The sequence below is a fragment of the Lepidochelys olivacea genome, assembly GCF_965140295.1.
Source record: "Lepidochelys olivacea isolate rLepOli2 genome assembly, chromosome: 6".
In the NCBI taxonomy this organism is placed as follows: domain Eukaryota; kingdom Metazoa; phylum Chordata; order Testudines; family Cheloniidae; genus Lepidochelys; species Lepidochelys olivacea.
In genome coordinates this window covers 127,420,933-127,441,452 of record NC_140416.1, presented here as the reverse complement: position 1 = coordinate 127,441,452, position 20,520 = coordinate 127,420,933, and the positions used below count along the sequence as shown (strand labels likewise).

Genomic DNA, 20,520 nt, shown 5'->3' with positions numbered 1-20,520 from the left:
ATTAACCAGAATAGTCCATACAGAAGCCCCTGGAACCCCATAAAATTGGGTCCCTAATCCTTGAAACATTGGAACTCATTTACAAAACTTTAACCATTACATGAATATATTGTCTCATATTATAGAATTAGAATTTATAATCCCTATTCCATGAGATATCTTTGAGCGATAATGTATCTTAATTAAAACTAATTTTAGATAGGTTTTTTCCTCAAAAAAAGCATTTTATCAAAAAAATCAGATTGAAATAAAAAATTTAAAAAAAAAAAAAATCATTGATTTTTATCCACCCTGTCAGAGCATGAACTTTGCATCACAGAAAGCTTTATCAGGATACGTAAAGTTCTTCCTGAAATTAGGTTTCAGGTAGGAGTCTTCACGTCTGCAGCCTTGCTATGGAGCATAGGAGGGAAAACCCCTCTCCTGTACTTGTTGACACATTCACAGGTGGGTGTGTGCTTGCTGCACAGAACAGGAGTGGGGCTTACTCCTACGCACCTTGTGAAGTGTGTGGGACAGGGCATTACAATGGGACAAGACAAGCAGAGACTGTAGAATTTTTCTCTCTGATTAAAAAAACTTTCATATTTTAAAAATGTCAACTGAGCATGTTAACTAAGGTTTACACATACAAAGAACAATGCACAACTTTTTAACTCTGCTGCCTTGTGTGCATGTCTGGTTATTCACACGACATATCAAATATTGTCTTTTATGTGCATATGTACACACACAGAGATCAGAGTGTCATTTGAGTGAGTGATGCATATGTGTCAGGAGGGGTTACAGTTTTAAGACTATAGTATAAAAGCCCCCTCTGAAGTGGCTTTTGAGAAAGGACTCAAAAAGTAGCCCAGCAGACAAAGGTCAGGAAGCAGATTTCTGAAAATTATTCTCTCTCTCAGCTTAATCCATGACTGGGAACTGGGACCTCAGACCTAAATTAAGCCTCAAACCCCCTTAAGGGACCAAATCACATGGATGTCTTATTTAAAAGTAGGATTAAAGCCAGCGTGCATTTGCATTCACCATCCACCATCCAGCCAAAATGTAAAAATAAAATCCTTTTTCCCTCAGATTTATTTAGTAAACATTTCACATTAAATGAAATACTGTTACAACAAATTGTTACAGAGCATTATCACAATAGCAAACACACATTGAGAACACTATTAAGAACAAAATTGCAAGTTATTCAGCAGTTTTTTCTTGAACTCAAATGCCACTTATGTAAACAATAATGAAAACAAAATCCTGCTGCTAAAAAAGGTGTACACATAAAAACACTGTACATACACAGAATTACATTTCTCATCTGAAACTCACAACCAAATCACTCCTCACAAGTCAGAGTACAATACAGTACTCACTCTACAATGGTTCCAAATCCTGCTAAAAGTTAAAATTCTCCTTGGGTTTAAAGTACAGCACAGGACATAAGGCAAAATATAGGAATTATCATCCAGTTCTTTGAGTTTTAATTAAACATCAGGAATTTAAGGCAAACTTGGAAATTTTTGCATTGTTTCATATAAATAAATGAGGACTTACAGATGACAAATTCACAAAAGCAACACTTAACTACCTCCGTAAAACAGTTAGCTATTTGGAACATCAGAGATGTATATTGGACACATTTGTCCCCTCAGAGATTCAAACAGGATATTCCAAAATCAAAGCATTTCTAATAGCAATGACTGTCAGGAAACTTGCATATGGCATTTTATTAAGTTTCCTCTAAACATGTGAGTGAAAATCCAATGACTTATGCATATATAAACTCACACCTATTTCAAAGTGCTTCTAAAAAAAATAATTTTGAGTGATTAAGAAATAGAACTGGATGATAATTTAAAGTTGTATGACATCTTATTTGAAGGTCTTAACTTTTAGATTGCATGAAAGATGGTACAGGCTATAATAGGTTTATTTCTTTTAACTGCTAAACTGATTGTTGCATCAGATCTCCCTAAAATGGAGCACTTCGGTGAACAGCACAAGCAGCGCCCAAAACAGAAAATGAATATGCCATATTTATTAGTTTATATGATCTCTAAACTTGATAGACGTACAGCATATGTGAGTATTCTGCATCTTACATTGATCCACTTCTATGAATATCCAATCTAAACAGATCTGCATCTAGAAACAGCAGGATTTTTCATTAACTATTACTTCTTCCATTCTTAACATCAAACCTGCATACTGAAACGTTACTTAGGTTAGTAGTACTCTAAATTTAGCAATAGGCTGCATTAACCTCAGCGTCATGTAAAGTGGTAAGTCTATTTAACATAAATTAATTTCACTATAGCCTAAATAAAGGGAATAAATGTACATTGCACTTGCAAAATGCTTTGAGATCACTAAACGAAAGGCGCTAGCTAAATATTGACAAACCATCACCATACCTGTTAGGTATGCACTGTTGTCTTTTTATTGATGCCAGACCACTTATGTCTGTATCTTGTGCCACTTTCTACGCATGAACTTTGTTTACTAATGAATCAAATGAGACTTAAGTCTGTATTTTAAAAAGCTGCATTCATGGAGTACTCTTGTAATTAATCAAACTCCTAAAAAATTCAGTACATACTGAATTACAGAAAAAACTTGTAGCCACTTCAAGGCATAAACTCAAACAAACACTGTTTTGCAAACTAGGTTCTTGACCATTTTTATCTCCTTGTTTAGATGGGGGATAAGATACTCCTTAATTCACAAAAATGAATGGTATCGCTATGAACTTGTAACTGGAAAGCAAAACAGCATATGTAAACATTCAGCTTGGGTATTTACTTGAACAAAATGAAAAGGCAGCCTAGACAGCAGACTAACATGATTTTGGTTGTGACTTGTTCCTAAAATTGCTTTTCTCCGCACAAACTCTCCATGTACAACAATAGAGCTACCTGTCTTCTATCAACAGATCAACTGGAATCATTCAATTATGCATTATTGCTATGTAACTAGAATAAGCAATAGGTCATTCAAATAAGCAGCATATAAAATGCTAAATTTGTCCATTGTATTTGCTTACAAATCCTGCTGAATTCTACCAAGTTAGTAAAGCATGAAGACTATTTGCAGGATTTCATAATTTGTGCAAACATTGGTAAAACATGATTTTTTATGGTTAAAAGACAGTTCTCTCATTGTTTAAATCCAAATGCTAGCTTATGGAAGAACAAGGAAAACTGCAGTTTGCCTGGTTGCAATTAGTTTTACAGAAAAATAAATTTAAGTACATCCAGGACACCTTATTTTATGTACTTATAAATGGCTTTTTAAACAACTTTGTCTAACTTTATTGCACTTTCAAGAATAATAGTATGTGGATTTTAAGAGTGAGGGGAAACATACATTGGATTATTATGTTAAAATTGGGAAGGGAGGGCGGGGGTGGATGGAAATAATCCCAGAAGCAGAAAAATGTATCAAGTACCAGAATTGGCAAGATTAGAACAGAATGCAAGATAAACGTGATTCCTTGTTTAAAACAGAAAGAAACATTTTGTAAAACATACTCTTGCAACCCAAAATAATATTTATTCAGTTATTTATTTTAAATAAATGGTCATCACATAACCACCTCAATTTTTTATTTATCCACCCAAAGCTTAACTAACTGTAGGGCCATCACTGAAGTAGACTTCTTCAGATTCTGGTTTATCAGAAGAAACAACCTTCAGGGTTCAGTTACAAAGATATGTGCATAGTATAAATAACCATGCCCAGTGCTTTTTATTCAATGTGATATTTTTAAAGGCAAAACTTGTCTAAAGAGGCAGAGATTCACTCTTCATCCAGTCCATATTTAGAAACTTTGTGAAAATAGGAATATTAAACTAGATCAATTGAAAAAATTAGAGTATGTTGTGTTATTACTGACATTTTTCATAGGCACAAATTAATAAAGTAGATAGAGAGAAACAAATACACTAGAGAACAATCAAAACAAATCATGCTTTATGCATACTGCACTAAATTGGTAACAGCCTTGTGGTAAATCCTACATTTAGCACCATTTTGATACCTGAACACTCTGTAAAAGCAGTCACACATTCTTAAAAAAATAAAAGTTACAAGGAAATATGAACACAAGTCTGCTAGGACCAAGGATGGGATGGACACATCTTTCTAAATATTTACACCTACGCTGTGAACTCTGCTGTGCTACTTAAGAAAACCAAGACATTGTTGATGAATTAACCATTTAAAATTGTCTTTGTATTATGATTACAAGCACATTGCAGACCAGGTAAGTAATTTCATCTGGCATTAGTCCGTCCACAACAAAAATATAGGGGAAGGTTAAAACAAGTCAGTTGATTGCAATTTGTTTTAATAGGTTCAAAATTATAATAAAAGGCATTAAACTTACCTTGCAAATGTATTAATTTAAATAGTCACCCATGATAATTATCCCCAGCCCAAAACACATTAAGCAGGTAACGAAGGAGTGTACAGGCAACATACTATGGCATTTATTATTTACAAACCTTGAGATTCAGAAACAAGGCAGCCCTTTAGTTACTATTCATAAAAAAGATCATGAAGCACTGGCATTTTCTCAAAATGAAGACACAGCCAGACAACTATTAACGAACAGCCCAGTCATACGACACACTCAAAGGCCTCTCATCCCTCGCACAGTAAACTGCATGTTTCATAGTAGGAAGAGGTAAAAGCTCTAAAAAGTGAAAGGATACACTAGGTTTTCTAACCCTATCCCAGGTATCCTAATGTTAAGATAACCACTTCATGCCAGTCACAGGATGCAGTCCATACCCTAGATTGGCAACAAGTTTCCATTTGTTTTGTTTTGTGTAATTAACAATAACCAAGGCCAATTTTTGAAAAGAAAAAAAAATCCAACTCTGTCAATCAAATATTCACCCCACTCCTCCAACTCCAGAAAATGCAGCTTATGGTCTCAATGAATTGGGCATCTTTTCAAGCGGAAAAAGTTCCATCTTCACATTAGGTCCATGAGTTCACACTTTTCATCAAAGTGCAGTCAAACCAAAATTGCATCGACAGTACATCATACCAGCAGAGTCCAGCCAAGTATCTGAGATAGGGTCATATTTCTGTACGGTGTTCAGATAGGATGACCCTGAGTGACCTCCAACTACATAAAGGTAGTTATCAATTACAGCTGCACCAACTCCTATTAAAGGGAAAAAGATGCAAAATTAATTAATTTTTGCTAAATAATATTTTTATTTTTAACCATCTAAAATGGTGTTTTTAAAAAAGGCTGCATGTGGGTGAAAAATCTTTGCCCCTTCAGATCTGTGTCTCCTTTCCTGAATCACCCTGCACCCTCCCTCAACACCTGACCCTCTTTTCCCAGTCAGACCAGGAGGAAGGGATATGCACTGCTGAAACTGAAATGCCTGTCCACAACCAGCTGCTTAGGATAGTTCTATTCCCATTTTTAGCCTCGTTCATAAAGATATTAAAAAATGACATTTTCTACATATCAGTAGTAGTTATTGTTTTTATATATCTTGGTCAAGATTCTGCCTTCCTTTGGTTGAAAAGTATCTGAGTCCCCAGATAGTCCACACTGACTTCAAACGGTCTACTTGTGAATAAGGTACTACTCAATGTGAGTAAAAGTAGTAGAATTGGGCCTTTTATTATAATTAGATCAGGAAAATAAATGCTCTTGTAATGTATTCAAACAAAAGTTAAATCCAATATTTAGTCAGTCATTCTTTCACACGACATTACATTATTTCAGCGATCTTTAGTCTACGCAGGGAAAAGAGACAACACTCTGAAGGCCAGGTCCTGCATTCTTCTATAAAGTCAAATGGCAATTTTGTGTCTCAGGACACCAGGAAAACCTCGACATTCTCAGCATTTTACACATTCCTACCTGTTCTGGGTTCCTTCATAGGTCTACACACCGTCCACTGATTTTGATGTGGGTCATATCTCTCAATGCTTGACAAGTGAGACACCCCATTGTGTCCGCCCACTACAAAAATGAACCCCAGCATGACAGCAACACCAAAGTTTATCCTTTTGTCTGCCATTGAAGCTACTGTCTCCCAGGAGTCTTTACTTGGATCATAACGTTCCATGCTGCAGATACAAATAAACAACTTGTAAGTCTTGGGTTTAATGACATTTGTTTGCACCGAGTTTTATACCACAAGAGACTTATCTGCATTCATCAGGGATTCCTAGCTTGCTTCTGTCTACTAAAAAGTTTGCTCCATTATATAAGGCAACAAGAAAAAATGTTTAGGGTAATGGAAAAATTCTGCATTATAGCTTCTTTTCACCAAGGCTGGCACAAAGAAGCTCTGAAGCCAACATACTCAACAACAGAAGGATCAGCCCCTCTTAGGATCCTCCAGCAAAGAATTGGCATAACTGAAGATTCAGCCCACAATATTGCCAAAAACAATTTAAAAATATTCCCTCATGGCCAAACAATATAGTTCTGCCTGTACTCTGAGGTTATCAGATTACAGTCATAACCACAGGATACATTTTGACATGAAACAAGACAGAGTGCGGGGCTGAGGGTTCTTATGAAGGACAAGTGCAACTATAATTCAAGTAACCACCACCAGGTAATCTGAACATTTCACAACTCTGCAATGGAATTTAACCGAAAAGTCTACCAGGCTCAAGATTTCCCCATCTTGCCACAACACCATCTGAGACTGGAAGGGGGTGGGGATGGAAATGGGAAAGGAGTATTCGTCAAGAATGGCAACACAGGGGTTGGAACTGAACAGTAACGGAGGATGGGACATGTCCTCACTTCAGGGTAAATTTGAAAGTAACATGCAGCCCCACGAAACATACCTCTCCAGCACTGGAGCTGTACAGAAGACAGTAGTTACTACAGACATAAGAATGCAGCCATCCCGTACCAGATGTGCCGCGCCCGTGGCATGGGGGGGAAGGAAAGAGAGAGGAACAGGGAACCAGGAGTAGTAGTGCACTGAAGGCAAGGAGCTTATTTAAACATCAGCCAGCTTACTTGATTTTCCAGGGCTTGTATGAGCCTGATGACCATGTCATAAACAGGGTCCATAAATAGCGAAAAACAAAGCCACTCAATAAAAAGCTTTAAAAAAGGGAATCTAGAAATATCTGTCACAATTTCAGTAACACCACAACTGTGAGTGATACTAACAATTCCTTTGTGACAAAGGAAGAGCTGTTCAAGCTACGAATATAAGAGAAGAGTAAGACTATCATAACCATTCAATATTGAGGTCTGTTCCTAGTGTTTTTTCCTTAAAATTTACATTGGTTTAATACTTAAATAAGTATACTTCACATTACTCCACCAATGAATGTAGTAGTCTCCTCTGCCGCCGCCCAACAACGTTTAACAGAACTCACCTCTAAGAAACTTATGCATGTCTCATTTGTTCATCAGCTGAACAGCACCTCCTTTGTCACAAACTAGGGGTCTGATCCTTTCGCCATTTAATTCAGTGCCAAGAACGTCAACAGCAGTAGAACCAAATGCCAGGTCAGCAATGCCCAACTAGTCTATTTATATATATAACATTCAATAATTTTAAATATTGGTAGTTCACAAATGGCCAGATTCTCCATCTTTTTGCTGATTATCCTGCTGTTTTAAGTGAGTCTTCTTTTGCTAGCTTGCATTTTGAAGAGAAATGCCCAGCTGTTCTGCTGCCATTGTTAATGAAGGAAAGTTTGTGTAAGCTGCATCGTATGGCCCTAATCCTGCAGCCAGATCACAGATTTCAAAAAATTTAAGACCAAAAGGGACCATTAGATCACAGAGTCTTGACCTCCTGCATAACACAAACCATTAAATTTCAACCAGACACCCCTAAATTGAGCCCAATGATGTTAGTCGAAAGGAGATTAAACTGTCATGTGCCACAGGCAGGGAACAGGGGACACTGAGGTGTCAACAATACTGTTGCAATGGTTGGGAACTGATTTGACAGGAGATGCCCAGCAGCAGGTGATCCCTGCTCCATGCTGTTGATGAAGGTAAAAAACCCCCAAGGTCCCTGGCAACATGACCTGGGGTAAAATTTATTCTTGAGCCCAAATCTGGTGATCAGTTAGAGCCTGAGCATATGAGTAAGACACGCCAGGCATCTAGAAAGAAGATTCTCTCTATCATATCAGAGGACTGATCCACCCAATCTGCTGTCCGGCCTCCAGTTGACCAATCTGATACTTCAGAGGAAGGCAAAACAAACCAACACACATCTGGTCAATTGTGCATCAGGAAAAAAAAAATCTTCCTGACCCTGCAGGTGACTGGCTGAAGCACGAAATTTGATTATAGTTAGCGTGTTAACACTGAACTACAAGTGTTATGAACATGGTGAGGGCAATGCAGGCAATCCTGTTCTTCCGATGGCCCAGGAAATAAGGGAATATATACGGGGATTCATGGACAGAAGGGATCATGGACCAAGATCCATGTGGTGAGAAGCTGGAAACTGAATGGAGCACTGACGACTTCAATGGAACTCCTTATGGGTACAAGATTCCATCCATGGGGATCTGAATGCAGGACTAGGGCCTGTGACTATGTGTGGTTTTGTGCTCATCCCCTTTTACTGGAACTTTATTGTTAAACTAGTCTAAGGCTCCAGTTCAGCAAGATACTTAAGTACAAGCCTTTATATAGACTTACATTTTCATATTGTTAGCATCAGAACTTTAAGCATATTTTTCTCTTAAGATTTGTATAAAAGAAGAGCTGAGCTCTTAGCTAGAACACTTCAGTTGTATACTGAAAAAAGATTCCTCAAATGAATTCTCATGTTGATGCAACAGAACAATAACTAATGAGGCCCACCGTGGATTACCACTGATCTTGCTTAGAAACTTACAGATGGCTGCTGATCACAAGGTAAATATTATCACTGGTTTTCCAAGTTCACACTGTTTTCATCCGGCAGACCTCACGAGTACGTACCTGTCCATATGGGCAGGACCGTAGCCGCCGATGGCGTATATCATCCCATCCAAGACAGCCGCAGCAAAACAACTTCTTGTTTTACTCATTGGGGCCACTGGTTGCCATTCCTTAACCTTTGGAATGTATTTCTCCACTGACTGTAAATAAGACTGCCCATCATAGCCACCTAAGGCATACAGTTCTCCTGCTAGAACCACGACGCCAAGAGTACTTCGGCTCTCATTCATTCTTTCAAGAGATGTCCAGGTATTTGTATCAGGATCCCAGCATTCCACTGAACTTTCATGTTTTCGGTAATTGATGCCTTGACACATGTGGGTTGCAATCCCTCCTACAACATATATTTTCTGGTCCAGGACACATATTCCAAATTCATAGCGGGGAATGCTAAGAGGCGCCAGACCTATCCAGGAGTCTTTCTGGGGAAAATACATCTCAACACTGGAGAGGAAATAGAGAAATTGGATTAGGTGAACAGACTTTACTCTTTAAAGCTTTGCTAAGTCCCACCAAGTAGTATTTATTTGTTAAAGACTGAAATGTATGTTCTATACCTGTGTACCTTCCAGTGGCTTTAATGGGAGTTGGATCAGGCCTTAAGTGATCCAGATCCAAGAATACGGAGTATTTCGCACTCATTGATTAATGTGTATGAGGGAGTTATTTGGTGAGGTAACTCTTCCTCTGTATATATACAGGTAGGAAGAAAAAATTCCCAAAAGTCACCATGAAATATATTATCATAGAATCATAGAATATCAGGGTTGGAAGGGACCTCAGGAGGTCATCCAGTCCAACCCCCTGCCCAGAGCAGGACCAATCCCCAATGTTTGCCCCAGATCCCAAATGGCCCCCTCAAGAATTGAACTCACAACCCTGGGTTTAGCAGGCCAATGTTCAAACCGCTGAGCTATCCCTCCCCCCCCCAATCACTGTATGGTCACCAAGACCAGAAATCTGCTGGCAATTGGTGTTAAAGTTGCCATGAGAAATCCAGCTTCAACAGTCTCTGGGACAGCTTCAGACCCCAAATGAGACTTCAGTGATCACAGCTGGATTTTTCCTAGACCTTTATTTCTTTGACAGTTACAGAGTCCAGCAACCTCAGTCTTCTCCGAAGGGTTCAAGGCAGATGCTGATAAAGATACAACAGCAAATATTACAACTCTGCTGTCCTGCAGGAGAAAGCATTCCATGTTGCAGAGTGGTGTGGCCCATTTTCAACTAGCTGCTTGTGGAGCAGATATCTGCATTTGCTCTTCCCCCAGCTACCTTTCACCTTGAATTTATTAGACAAGTTAAAACAAATAAATAGAGAAACAAATAGCTCTTTATGTCCAGATGGACTGTTTAAACTCAAGGACTTCAGTTTAGTCAATTACAGTAGGGAAGAGGAAAAGCTCCTTATTCCACTCATTTGCTAAAGGCTTGAGGACAGCTGAAAGCAATGGATTTCCGACAAAAATATTGGGAAGGGATAGTCTTACAGTCAGTACTTCACTGTGGGAGTTTGCAGAAGAACAGCTCGAGAGAGAAATATCAGAAAAGTACACTATTTGATTTAATAGAAAGCCACAAAGTCTCAATTAAAATACCTCTGATCCTTAAATCTGAGGAACTGACAATTTCCCACCCCTGACTGTCTTCTGTGCCAATAGTGGTTTTCAATCAATCACTTCAGGAAAGCTATGTTTTCAGATCAAATTTGGGAAAGTTAAGAAATACAGTTGTATCTACAGTAAATCATATGTAGATTTACAGATTATATATCAAGAAAAAATAATTACCTCAAAAATTAAAAACTTAAAATGACATGCTAAACTTTTCTTTAAGTCATGTAATTGTAGGAGTTTGGTTTCAAGTTATTTAACAGGATACTAACCGAGCCTTTCTACTCTAAGAGATGGTCTGAATTGTGACAGATATTACAACCCCATCCAGTAACTTTAAGTGCCATTGTATTAAATTTATAAATGATTTATGTATGATTGCATTCTACTCCATGGGGGAGGGTTACCAGAGCTCATACAGGAAATAAAAACAGTGTGTGTGTGTGGGGGGGGTGATTAAGGCCAGTCACTAAGACTAAACAATTCTAGAGAGGTTTGCATATGCTGGTTGAAACTGAGTTTTCCAAAGACAAGACAAAGAAGGGGCTTTTGGTATAAAAGGATGACCTGGAACTGAGCTACAGGACCTTCTCTCTGATCCAGAAAATGGACAGGACCTCCTGACCAAGGGCCCCAATCCTTGAGGAAGGGCTGGAAAGACTTTGGCCTACTAGAGATCCCAGAAGACTGAAGAGTAACCTCTGGTAATATTTTAGCACGCATATCAGAATTCTGATTGTTTTTATGTTTTCTCTGTAATGCTTTTACCTTAAGAATACACATGTTTTGCACAGAGTGAGCTGTGCAGTAACTGACAACACACTGTTCATAGCCCTGGGAAAGAAAGCAAAGCACAGACCAGCCTTTGGGCAGACTGGCTTGCTGGGATATCACAGCGTGGGCAGGGAGCTGTGCAGCCTTAAAACCCCAGTCAGGAATGACAGTGACATGGATCTCCACTAAAGACAGGTGACAGTTGGGAGCTGGAAACCATATGTGAGTATCCTCAAGGGACCATGGAGGGGGAATACAGGTGCAGTTACCAAGAAACTGTGACATGAATACTCTATCAGTCAACAGTATAATAAGGCTTAATGTTTAGTGTTAAAGATACACTATGAACCACAAAACAAAACACCACATTACATTTGTCTGAAAATGTTATAAGCCAGTGGTTCTCAAAGCCAGTCCGCTGCTTCTTCAGGGAAAGCCCCTGGCACGTCCCTTGGCCCGCGCTGCTTCCTGCAGGCCCCATTGGCCTGGAGCAGCAAACCGCGGCCAGTGGGAGCCGCGATCGGCCGAACCTGCGGACGCAGTAGGTAAACAAACCGATCCGGCCCGCCAGGGGCTTTCCCTGAAGAAGCAGTGGACCGGCTTTGAGAACCACTGTTATAAGCAACCCCGAACAATACCAGAACTGGAAAACACCCCAAAAGAAGTCATGTTTCTCTCTCTCTCTTTTTTTTTTTAAATACAGTTTGCTTTCGGCACCTGACACAACTCAGAGATGTATACAGAATATGACCACTGGGGTCTATTCATAACAAAAGACCAGTGCAAGCTCTCAATTACCCTGTCTCTAAAGTGGTGAGAAATTACATTTGTCTCCCTCCTCAGGTAAGGATATGAGCCCTTGTTCAAAAGAAAGACTGTGTAGTGTACATAATCAATCATTTACAAGTGAGCCTTATCACATCTGGCTTCTCCTAGGCCATGGGGGTGACAGCAGCTGTTACTATTAGTGCTGCATCATCTTCTCCTCCCTCTTCCAAGCATTCACTCTCATCCAATTCTAGCTCTGTGCTTTGGAGCATGTTCAGTGCAGATAGAATGTTATATTGTAGCAACATGCTTCTAATAAGCTATACTTCAGAGGCTAACATTGATCCTAAATCTTGTTGGATTTTCATGGGGACAGCAAAAGGCACATTTCTGGCCCCCACATCATCCCACTGCCAAATTTCAAGTTCTTATTCCAAACATTTGAGGGACTACAGCTCTTAGATTATCCAACCATTTATCTGAATTTAGCAAACCTAATTTCCCTCCCCCCCACACCATCTCATTCTTAGAAAAAACAGAACTGTTTTTGCTAATGCACACGAAGTTTGGAAAATTTCAGATGAAGTGGTTTTAAGCAACTGAAAACAGAGGATTATAAGTATAAAGCAACTTTAACTAAAGGTGTAGCCATACTACTTACAATCAAGGATTCAAAGCACTAAAAATGTAATTTAAAAAGTTATACCATCTCAAACATCATTTGAAAAATAAGAGAGTTAGCAGTCCCAATGATACATCCTGGTTAACTACGAGGTCTGTTTTATCAATAAGGTTTTGTGGGGCACACATCTATGATACCTAAGCTACATTTTTTACTATTTGGCAGTCTAGAATGGTGATTGGGGAGAGTAACAAAAATCGTATACACAGTAAAAACATGAAAGGGTACGAAGGCAAAAACAGAGTGAAAATAACTGTACGGTTAACAAATTTCATATTTAAATACAAGCACCCCAAACGATCTACTAAGGCTTTGCAATATTTTACATTGCAGAAAAGTTCTCAGCACAAATAAAGAACATGTATCAAGGAAGATCATATATAAAAATAAAGAGCACAGTATGCTCAACCCTGTTTCTCTGACATTTTTTAAATTTGATTTTTAGTCATTTGGGTGCTCATGAAAGGAGCTGATACACTGACAACCTCAAGACTGAAGCCCTTTAATTACAAAGTAAACAGTTACAACCCAAAGACTGTCTCAACCCTGACCTGGAGGACATGTTAATGCATGGCTTCTTAACACCACTTAGTGTCACCAATACTCCTTACCTTTCCAAACAAGCAAACAGTCCAGCTTTTCCTCCTACAGCACAAAGTACTTTGGGAGCACACCGTGGTCGTGTCATCAACACAGTCTGATGGGAAAGTCTATGCTCAGGCATAAAGTGGTATTTCAGAGCTTCATTCAGCAGATGTTTACAAGTATGGTCATCACGAATAAGATGGTTTGCCTCATACAACCTAGTAAGAAACTTAACGCTCAGCAGTGGTAACCGGACACAGTGTAGCAGCTGTGCTAAGTACTTCTGTCGCTCTTGCACATCGTACTTGATCCAAGACTCCAGTGCATAAAAAACCGTCTCTTCTGTGACAACATTCAAACAGTCATTTGAAACAATTTCATCTAATTCAGCATGTGTAAGCTCAAAAAATTCTTCAGTCTGACAAACATCTTCAAAATTCTGACAAATGTATTTGTTCGCAGCCAAGTAGAGGTCATGGCAGCCATACGTCTCTGCGAAACGAGAAATCCCAATGCAATTGCCAGGGTCTAGCTGGCTTTCAAGAAATGTGCAACATTCCTTTAGTACAAGTTTGATCTGAAGAAGATTTGCAGCTGGAAGAAGTGACTCTACAGTGTCCTGCGAGATGAATACAGTCCCTGTGTATGCATATTCCACTATAGCCTGCAGTGCTGCCTCGTCAATGCACTGGAACTCTACCTCGGAGTTCTCTTTCTTTGAAAGATTTCCAGTGAACATGGCTTTGAAATACGGGCTGATGCTAGCAAGTACCACTTTGTGTGCATGGATCTTGACATCGCCAACTCTAAGGATAATGTCACACAGCTCGTGATGTTGGCGAAGGAGGTTCAAACCCTGCAGAAGCTGTTCAGAATGTAAGTGGGTTAAGTTGGCAAGCATGTAGGTTGGAGACGACTGGTCCATCTGTGACGAACAAAATTTTAAATATGTTACTCAGCCTTTTATTTTAAAGGGTTTCATTATCCATTTTACTTCAGCCTCTTAAATCATTAAACAGACAACATTTAAAAAAAATCAAATTTATTTTTCATCTTTCATGCTGTTATTTTAATTATTGTATTATGCTCCAATTGGACAAATAAAACAAATGTTTTTCTTTCTGATTTTCACAAACTAGCAACATGCTTTTTTATGCACATTAATTTAAAGTCAAAGGTATTATTATATTTTTAAAAAAGTCTTTCCTTTACAGAATTTGTATTTTGGGCCTTATGTACCTGATAGTGTGTTTAAACTGGGATTTTGCATCAAATATACCCTCAACACAACCACAGTGGTGGAATAAAAACAATTAAGAGACCATGGTCATTTTGGACAGAACTTATCAAAGAAATATGATATGCAGATCACTGCCCTTTTCGGTCAGGTTGATGCACAAATGCCCTCGTTTGAAGAAACCTGCCTAATATCCAGTTGAATGCTTCAAAGTCAATGAGCTGTACTGATAATTCTCTTTAGTGAATACAGTAGAACCTCAGAGTTATGATCACCTCAAGAATGGAGGTTGTTCATAACTTGGAAATGTTCATAACTTTGAAGAAAACATTATGGTTTACAACTGAACATTGTCTTAATATAGCTTTGAAACTTTACTATGCAGAAGAAAAATGCTGCTCTCTCTTTATTTTTTAGTAGTTTATGTTTAACACAATACTAGACTACATTTGCTTTTTTTTTTTTGGTCTCTGCTGCTGCCTGACTGTGCACTTCTGGTTCCAAATGAGGTGTGTGGTTGATTGGTCAGTTCATAGCTCTGAGGTCCTACTGTACTGAGCAAACCTTGTGAAGAGGAAACAATTACTACACATGTCCTTGGAGGAAAGCAGGTGCCATGAACTCTTCAAAATTTAATATTCTGCAAGGAGGTTCAATATCTTCCTCCTCCTTTCCCAGGAGCATTTGGGAGGATTCATTATTTAATATTTCGAACATGCTTTGAAAAGTTCTCAAACATTACTAAATTAAATTATTGTAGTTTTAGAAAAGAACGGGAATGCTTATTCCAGAATCTCTTATTTCAAAATCATTTCTAACAAACAATTATAAGGGGCCATTCTGCCTACAAAACTATTTTTCTTATTGTGACAGACTGACAATATCTTGAACAAACCTTATAGAATTAAGATAAACTTTACTGAATTAAATTAAACCTTATTGAATTAGGATTAATACCTCTGAGGTACTGTGTATTAAAAATGCAATTGTGTGTTATTTTGGCATTGTACATACCTTCTCTAGAAGGGAGAGGGGATGCTAATGTACTTCCTCTGTTATCAACCACTTGAAGCCACCACCTTGGAGAGGCTCACATATATTAGTTCAGATTGGATTCTCCTGGGACCAAAGGCCAAAGAAACGGGTTTTGAATAATTAGCCTAATTTTAAACTGGCTCATGGGCTTTCTTCCTGAACCAACAAATGGATGGGACCCCGGTCTACGAAGAACCTCAATCCTTAGCGTAGCGTTGAAAGGACTGGGTGCTTTTTCTGAGCTGAAGTTGTAATGAATTTGTAACCACAAGACATCCCCCCTTGGGTGGGAGGTTGGAGGACTGCTCCTGCCAGAATCCATGTTAGGATGTCTGTAAGCTTATTAGCATGTGTGTAGATTCTTTTATTGTTTGTCATATGTTTTCTTGGTAGTGCCTTTTACCTTAAGAATAAAGAAGGCTTGCATAGGAAGTGCTTTGTGGTACCTTATAACTGTAGCAAATGTACCTGTGTTAACCGTCTCTGAATAGGAAGTAAGCAGGTGTCCATCAGCAGCCTGTCTGTGCTGGGGATAACACGGTGTAGGCAGGGAACCGCTCAGCCTGGCAAAACCCTGGTCAGAAGGTAAAGAGACACGTTTCCACAGAGAAAGGCAATGGCTGGGGAGTTGGAAGCCTGAGAGTGGATGTCCAGGCTGAACCACTGAAGGGGAAATACAGCTGCAGTTGCACTGAACTGTGATATTTATTATTTATTAAATAAATATAACACCCCTAGACTCTATCTTGAGTATAATTCTGCTTGTTGTTTTTCATAAACCACAGAAGTAATTCTTTTGTTTACTTTTGTATCGCAACCAGAATTATTAAATTTGTGGTGGGGAAAAAGTGTCAGGCTGCTAAAAACTGAGGTAACGGAATTTCCTTCTCAGATAATGATTTGACAGATTCTACCCTTTTAGGCTACATCCAGATGTGCTTTACCAGTCTAGGAATACAAGCACTATCTACCAGCAAAGTGCTCCTAGTGAGGATGCAACTATACAAGCTTTATAACAGTATAATAAAACCACCCCCTACAAATGAAAGAAACAGGTAAAAGTGCACATATCCTGGCACAGCTGCATGCATGCTAAGGGTTTCTGGTTGCACAAGCTAGGTCAGTCAGGAATCACACATCTTTGTACCCCTGACCAATACAGCTCTTCGGGCAGAAACCTGTAGTGCAGACCTAGCCCTGCAGTCTGAAAGCCCACTGAAATAATGGGTTGTGAGGCAAAATTTGGCCAAATCATTTTAAATTCTGATTTCGCCATCATTATCCACTTATTCATGCACAGCTGCTCCCAGCATCAGCCATAGGGGTTATGCACAGAGGAAAGAACAGACTTCTAAACCTATATATTGTGCATAAGAAAGGATGATGAATCAACTAGAAGGAAACATTTTAAATTGTAAACTTTTCAAGCATTCCATTAACGTGTCCCCATTGTTATACTACACATTTTCACCTCTTGCTTGTTCAGCTTGTTTAAATACAATGGCAGAGACAGATCCGCTCTTGTTCATGACCCCAGATAAAATACATATGAACCTTGTGCCCATCAGATTTCTGAATTTTAAATAAATCAGCTTTTCATTTCTTAAACTGACTACAATGCATTATCATTTTACTTCTTGTAAACTGGTACTAAAAAGTAAGGACTTGTGGTCACTGGCAAGTTTCTCTTCACCACTTTTATAACTCCCTGACACCTAATTTGCACAGCAGAGCACCGATGAAGTGCTGAATCTGGAGGGAGACAATTATCTGACAATGTTTAAATATAGAACATAGCAGTCGCTAGCAAAGAGGTGAAGAATTACAACCAAAGTAAAAACAATTTTGTGCAGGAAAATACACAAGTTTACCCCTTTCCTATTATAATATTGTATAAAGTTTTTAAGAAAACCCTTCATCACAATTCTCTGAAAACAAGATTGTGACAACTGGTCACTGAATTTGCAGTATTCACAAGCTTAGTGATGCAATCTAGCAGCTAAAACCCCTGCTTCTTTTCTTTTTACTTCCTTTAGTTAAGTGTATTTGTTTACAGAGATTATATTTCTTTGCCTCACTTCCTAATTTTACTCTACAAGTATACAGAATCCAACAGACACACGAAGCTAACAACATCCTGAAAGACTATGGCTAGAGAACCAGAATCATTAGTGTGATATGGAATAAGTCCCAGATCCTGCAAAAATGTGTGCACGTAACTTTGCGTGCGAGCCGTCCCACAGAATTACATGTGACTACTCACATTTGTGTTTACCACACATAACAAAACCAGTGATCTTCAAATAAACAACAATGCAGATTCTGTGCGCATCTTTACTTAGTTTGTTAGCCATGAAGTCAGAACAAGGTACAAACAGGGCTTTTGCCACGGGCTCCGCTCCAAAGCCCTGGGTACAAAAACAACAAGGAGTCCGGTGGCACCTTAAAGACTAACAGATTTATCTGGGCATACGCTTTCGTGGGCTAGAACCCACTTGCATCCCACAAAAGCTTATGCCCAAATAAATCTGTTAGTCTTTAAGGTGCCACCGGACTCCTTGTTATTTTTGTGGATACAGACTAACACAGCTACCCCCGCTACTTGAGAACAAGGTAAATTCACTAGTCAGAGAAATGTGCCTATTCAAATAACTTGCACTTAGCAAAGCGTGGTAGTGTTCCTATAAAACACTTAGATGAACTGTTGAGTCCTAGTCACTTCTAATAACATAACATTAAAATGGAAGTACAATAAATACCAACAGAATTATTGTTAGGAATGTCATGATTATCTTGGAAAAGTTATATTAAATTTGCTTGACCTATAAATTATCCCCTTTTCACAAACAATATTATATAATGACCCCCATTATCTATATGCAATTTTCTTTACATGGGAATAATAGGAAGTAAGGACCTGGAATAAGCACTTGAGCCAAGGGAGCTTTGAAATGCCTCCCCCAAATCCTCATTTGTACCATAAAACCCTAGAATCACAGCACATGACCATCAACGCCTTCTCCTGTCCAGGAGAGGCTTGTTCCCTATTGGCACATTCAAGAGCTTCACCAAGTTTAATTTTAAATTTCTTAAGCAACCACAAGTTGTGTGTCAAATTACAATGAAAAAAAATGCCATCCCCAACACTGTGTAGCATAAACCTTCTTGTTTGCGCTTCTTAATTTTATTCTAACTCTGATATAGACCATAATATAGAAAAGGGAATATGCAACAAATAAGCCACCATTTCAGACAAGTTTACTGCTGAAGAAATTAACAGGCTGGGTTAGCCTCTTATTTAACTCTCTCCAGAGGCACAGCTTTGGAAAATATGCTAGAAGGACACACGTGGCCTTTGGGTACCACTGTCAATACAGAGATATTATTTGTATTGTAATCTCCTCAAACTATGGATTAGTTGAGACCTGACAGGCCTGTTCCATTTCTAGGTTCTATGAACAAATCATAGGACACTAAAGACAGAACTACGTTTGTCCCCTCCAGACTGGATTACTGAATATTCTCTACTTAGGGCTATTCTTAAAGACAACTCTGAAAATTCAATTATAACAGAAGGCCTACCTACTTGGTGAAGTGTACTTGTTTTGCCACCTCCGGATTGCTTTCCCATCTACTTTTGGGTAGAATACAAAATGCTGGGTTTGGTCTAAAAAGCCTCACTGGTAACGTGGCAATTTTCCCATGGAACATGTTTCATCAGAAAACACCGATTCATCAAAATGTTCCATGAGAACGAGACAATTTTGACAAAAAGGTTTTCAATGGAATCCTGCCTCATTTTCCGCCAGCTCACCCTCCTGGCTCCTTGGGAGCAGGGGCTCCCACCAACCCTGGCTCCCAGCACAGTCTGCCAGGTGCCTTGCCCCAGAACTGGGGGTCCCAGCCTGGCCGGCCGCCGCAACTCCGGGGGGCTGGGGGAACCTTGGAAACGTTTCAAGCAAGTCAAACTGAAGCACCGTTTTGACTTGTCTCAATAAAGTTTCAGCCTTTCCATTCTGCAGGAAGTTTCATTTATTTTGGAATGTCCCACGGCAAGGGAATTTGGTTTGGGACCCGGGATCTAGCTTTGGTTTATAGGTTGCCTTCCTACTACCCATCACCTCGGTGTCTTCTGGGAGCCGAGGCAGGGCCGCCCGCGCTCCGCAGGTCTGCAAACCGGAGGACCGGCGCGGGGCGCGCTCGGCGGGCAGCGCCTGCCCGGGACCCCGGCTCGCTCGGGCGCGCCCCCGAGGGCGGCGGCGTCAGGCTGAGGCCCAGCGGCACGAGGCGCTGCGAAGCTGGGGCGGCCCAGAGGCTCGGGGGACGGTCCCTGACCCGAGGGGGCGACAGGGGCGCGCCCGGGACGGGAGAGGGGCGCCGCGGCACGGCCCGGAGCCGGGGGGCTCCCGCGGGCCGGAGCCGCGTACCGGCTGGCTCCTCTCCGGGAGCGGCCCCGCGCCCGCGTGGCGAGCTGGTCTCCCGGAGCCGCTCGGGGCCGGCGGGCGGGGGGGGCCGCAGCCCGGCTCGGCCACCGGGGGGCGCTGTTCGCCGCACACGGGGCTCTCCCTCCCCGCCCCGGGGGCCGCTCCGCCGCAGGCTCGGCTCGGCTCACCTGAGTCATGAGGGCGGCAGAGGCCGGGACGAGACCGAAGCCCGCGGCGGCGGTGGCAGCAGTAGGCCCCGTCGCCTCCTGTCAGACACCAACACACAGCGGCCTTGCGTCACTTCCGGGCACCCAAACCCACGGCTCCGGAGCTTTGCCTTCCCAACGGCCATTTCGGTACAGCCGCCATCTTGTGGGTCACATGACACTAGCCCGCCGCCCCACCCTCGAGCTCCCGGAGCCTACAAATCCCATAGTGCTCTACGCTGC

General features: G+C 40.4%; 1 protein-coding gene across 6 annotated transcripts; it reads right to left on the bottom strand.

The window, feature by feature from the left end:
• Nucleotides 1-598: 598 nt before the first annotated feature.
• Nucleotides 599-20,383, bottom strand: KLHL28 (kelch like family member 28). Of its 6 annotated transcripts, none has more exons than XM_084631050.1 (6): nucleotides 20,260-20,383; nucleotides 16,116-16,221; nucleotides 13,402-14,300; nucleotides 8,954-9,397; nucleotides 5,891-6,099; nucleotides 599-5,173 (listed from the first exon to the last, which is right to left on the bottom strand). In XM_084631050.1, the coding sequence occupies exons 2-6, from the start codon at nucleotides 16,155-16,157 to the stop codon at nucleotides 5,010-5,012; spliced, it is 1,758 nt and encodes a 585-aa protein (XP_084487176.1). In that variant the 5' UTR covers nucleotides 16,158-16,221; nucleotides 20,260-20,383; the 3' UTR covers nucleotides 599-5,009. The 6 variants fall into 6 exon arrangements, with proteins under 6 accessions (XP_084487176.1, XP_084487179.1, XP_084487177.1 ...); XM_084631053.1 differs by lacking the exon at nucleotides 20,260-20,383 and adding an exon at nucleotides 19,769-20,003; XM_084631051.1 differs by lacking the exon at nucleotides 20,260-20,383 and adding an exon at nucleotides 19,230-19,735.
• Between the last annotated feature and the right edge of the window lie 137 nt (nucleotides 20,384-20,520).

Excerpts from the sequence above, each read along its gene's own strand:
- KLHL28 (XM_084631050.1), bottom strand. The coding sequence starts at position 16,157 with ATGGACACCTGCTTACTTCCTATTCAGAGACGGTTAACACAG. Across the intron at positions 9,398-13,401 it reads CTGTTTGCTTGTTTGGAAAG|TGTTGAGATGTATTTTCCCC; the intron begins GTAAGGAGTATT and ends TTTCCTCTCCAG. Across the intron at positions 6,100-8,953 it reads GGTCCTGCCCATATGGACAG|CATGGAACGTTATGATCCAA; the intron begins GTACGTACTCGT and ends TTGTATCTGCAG.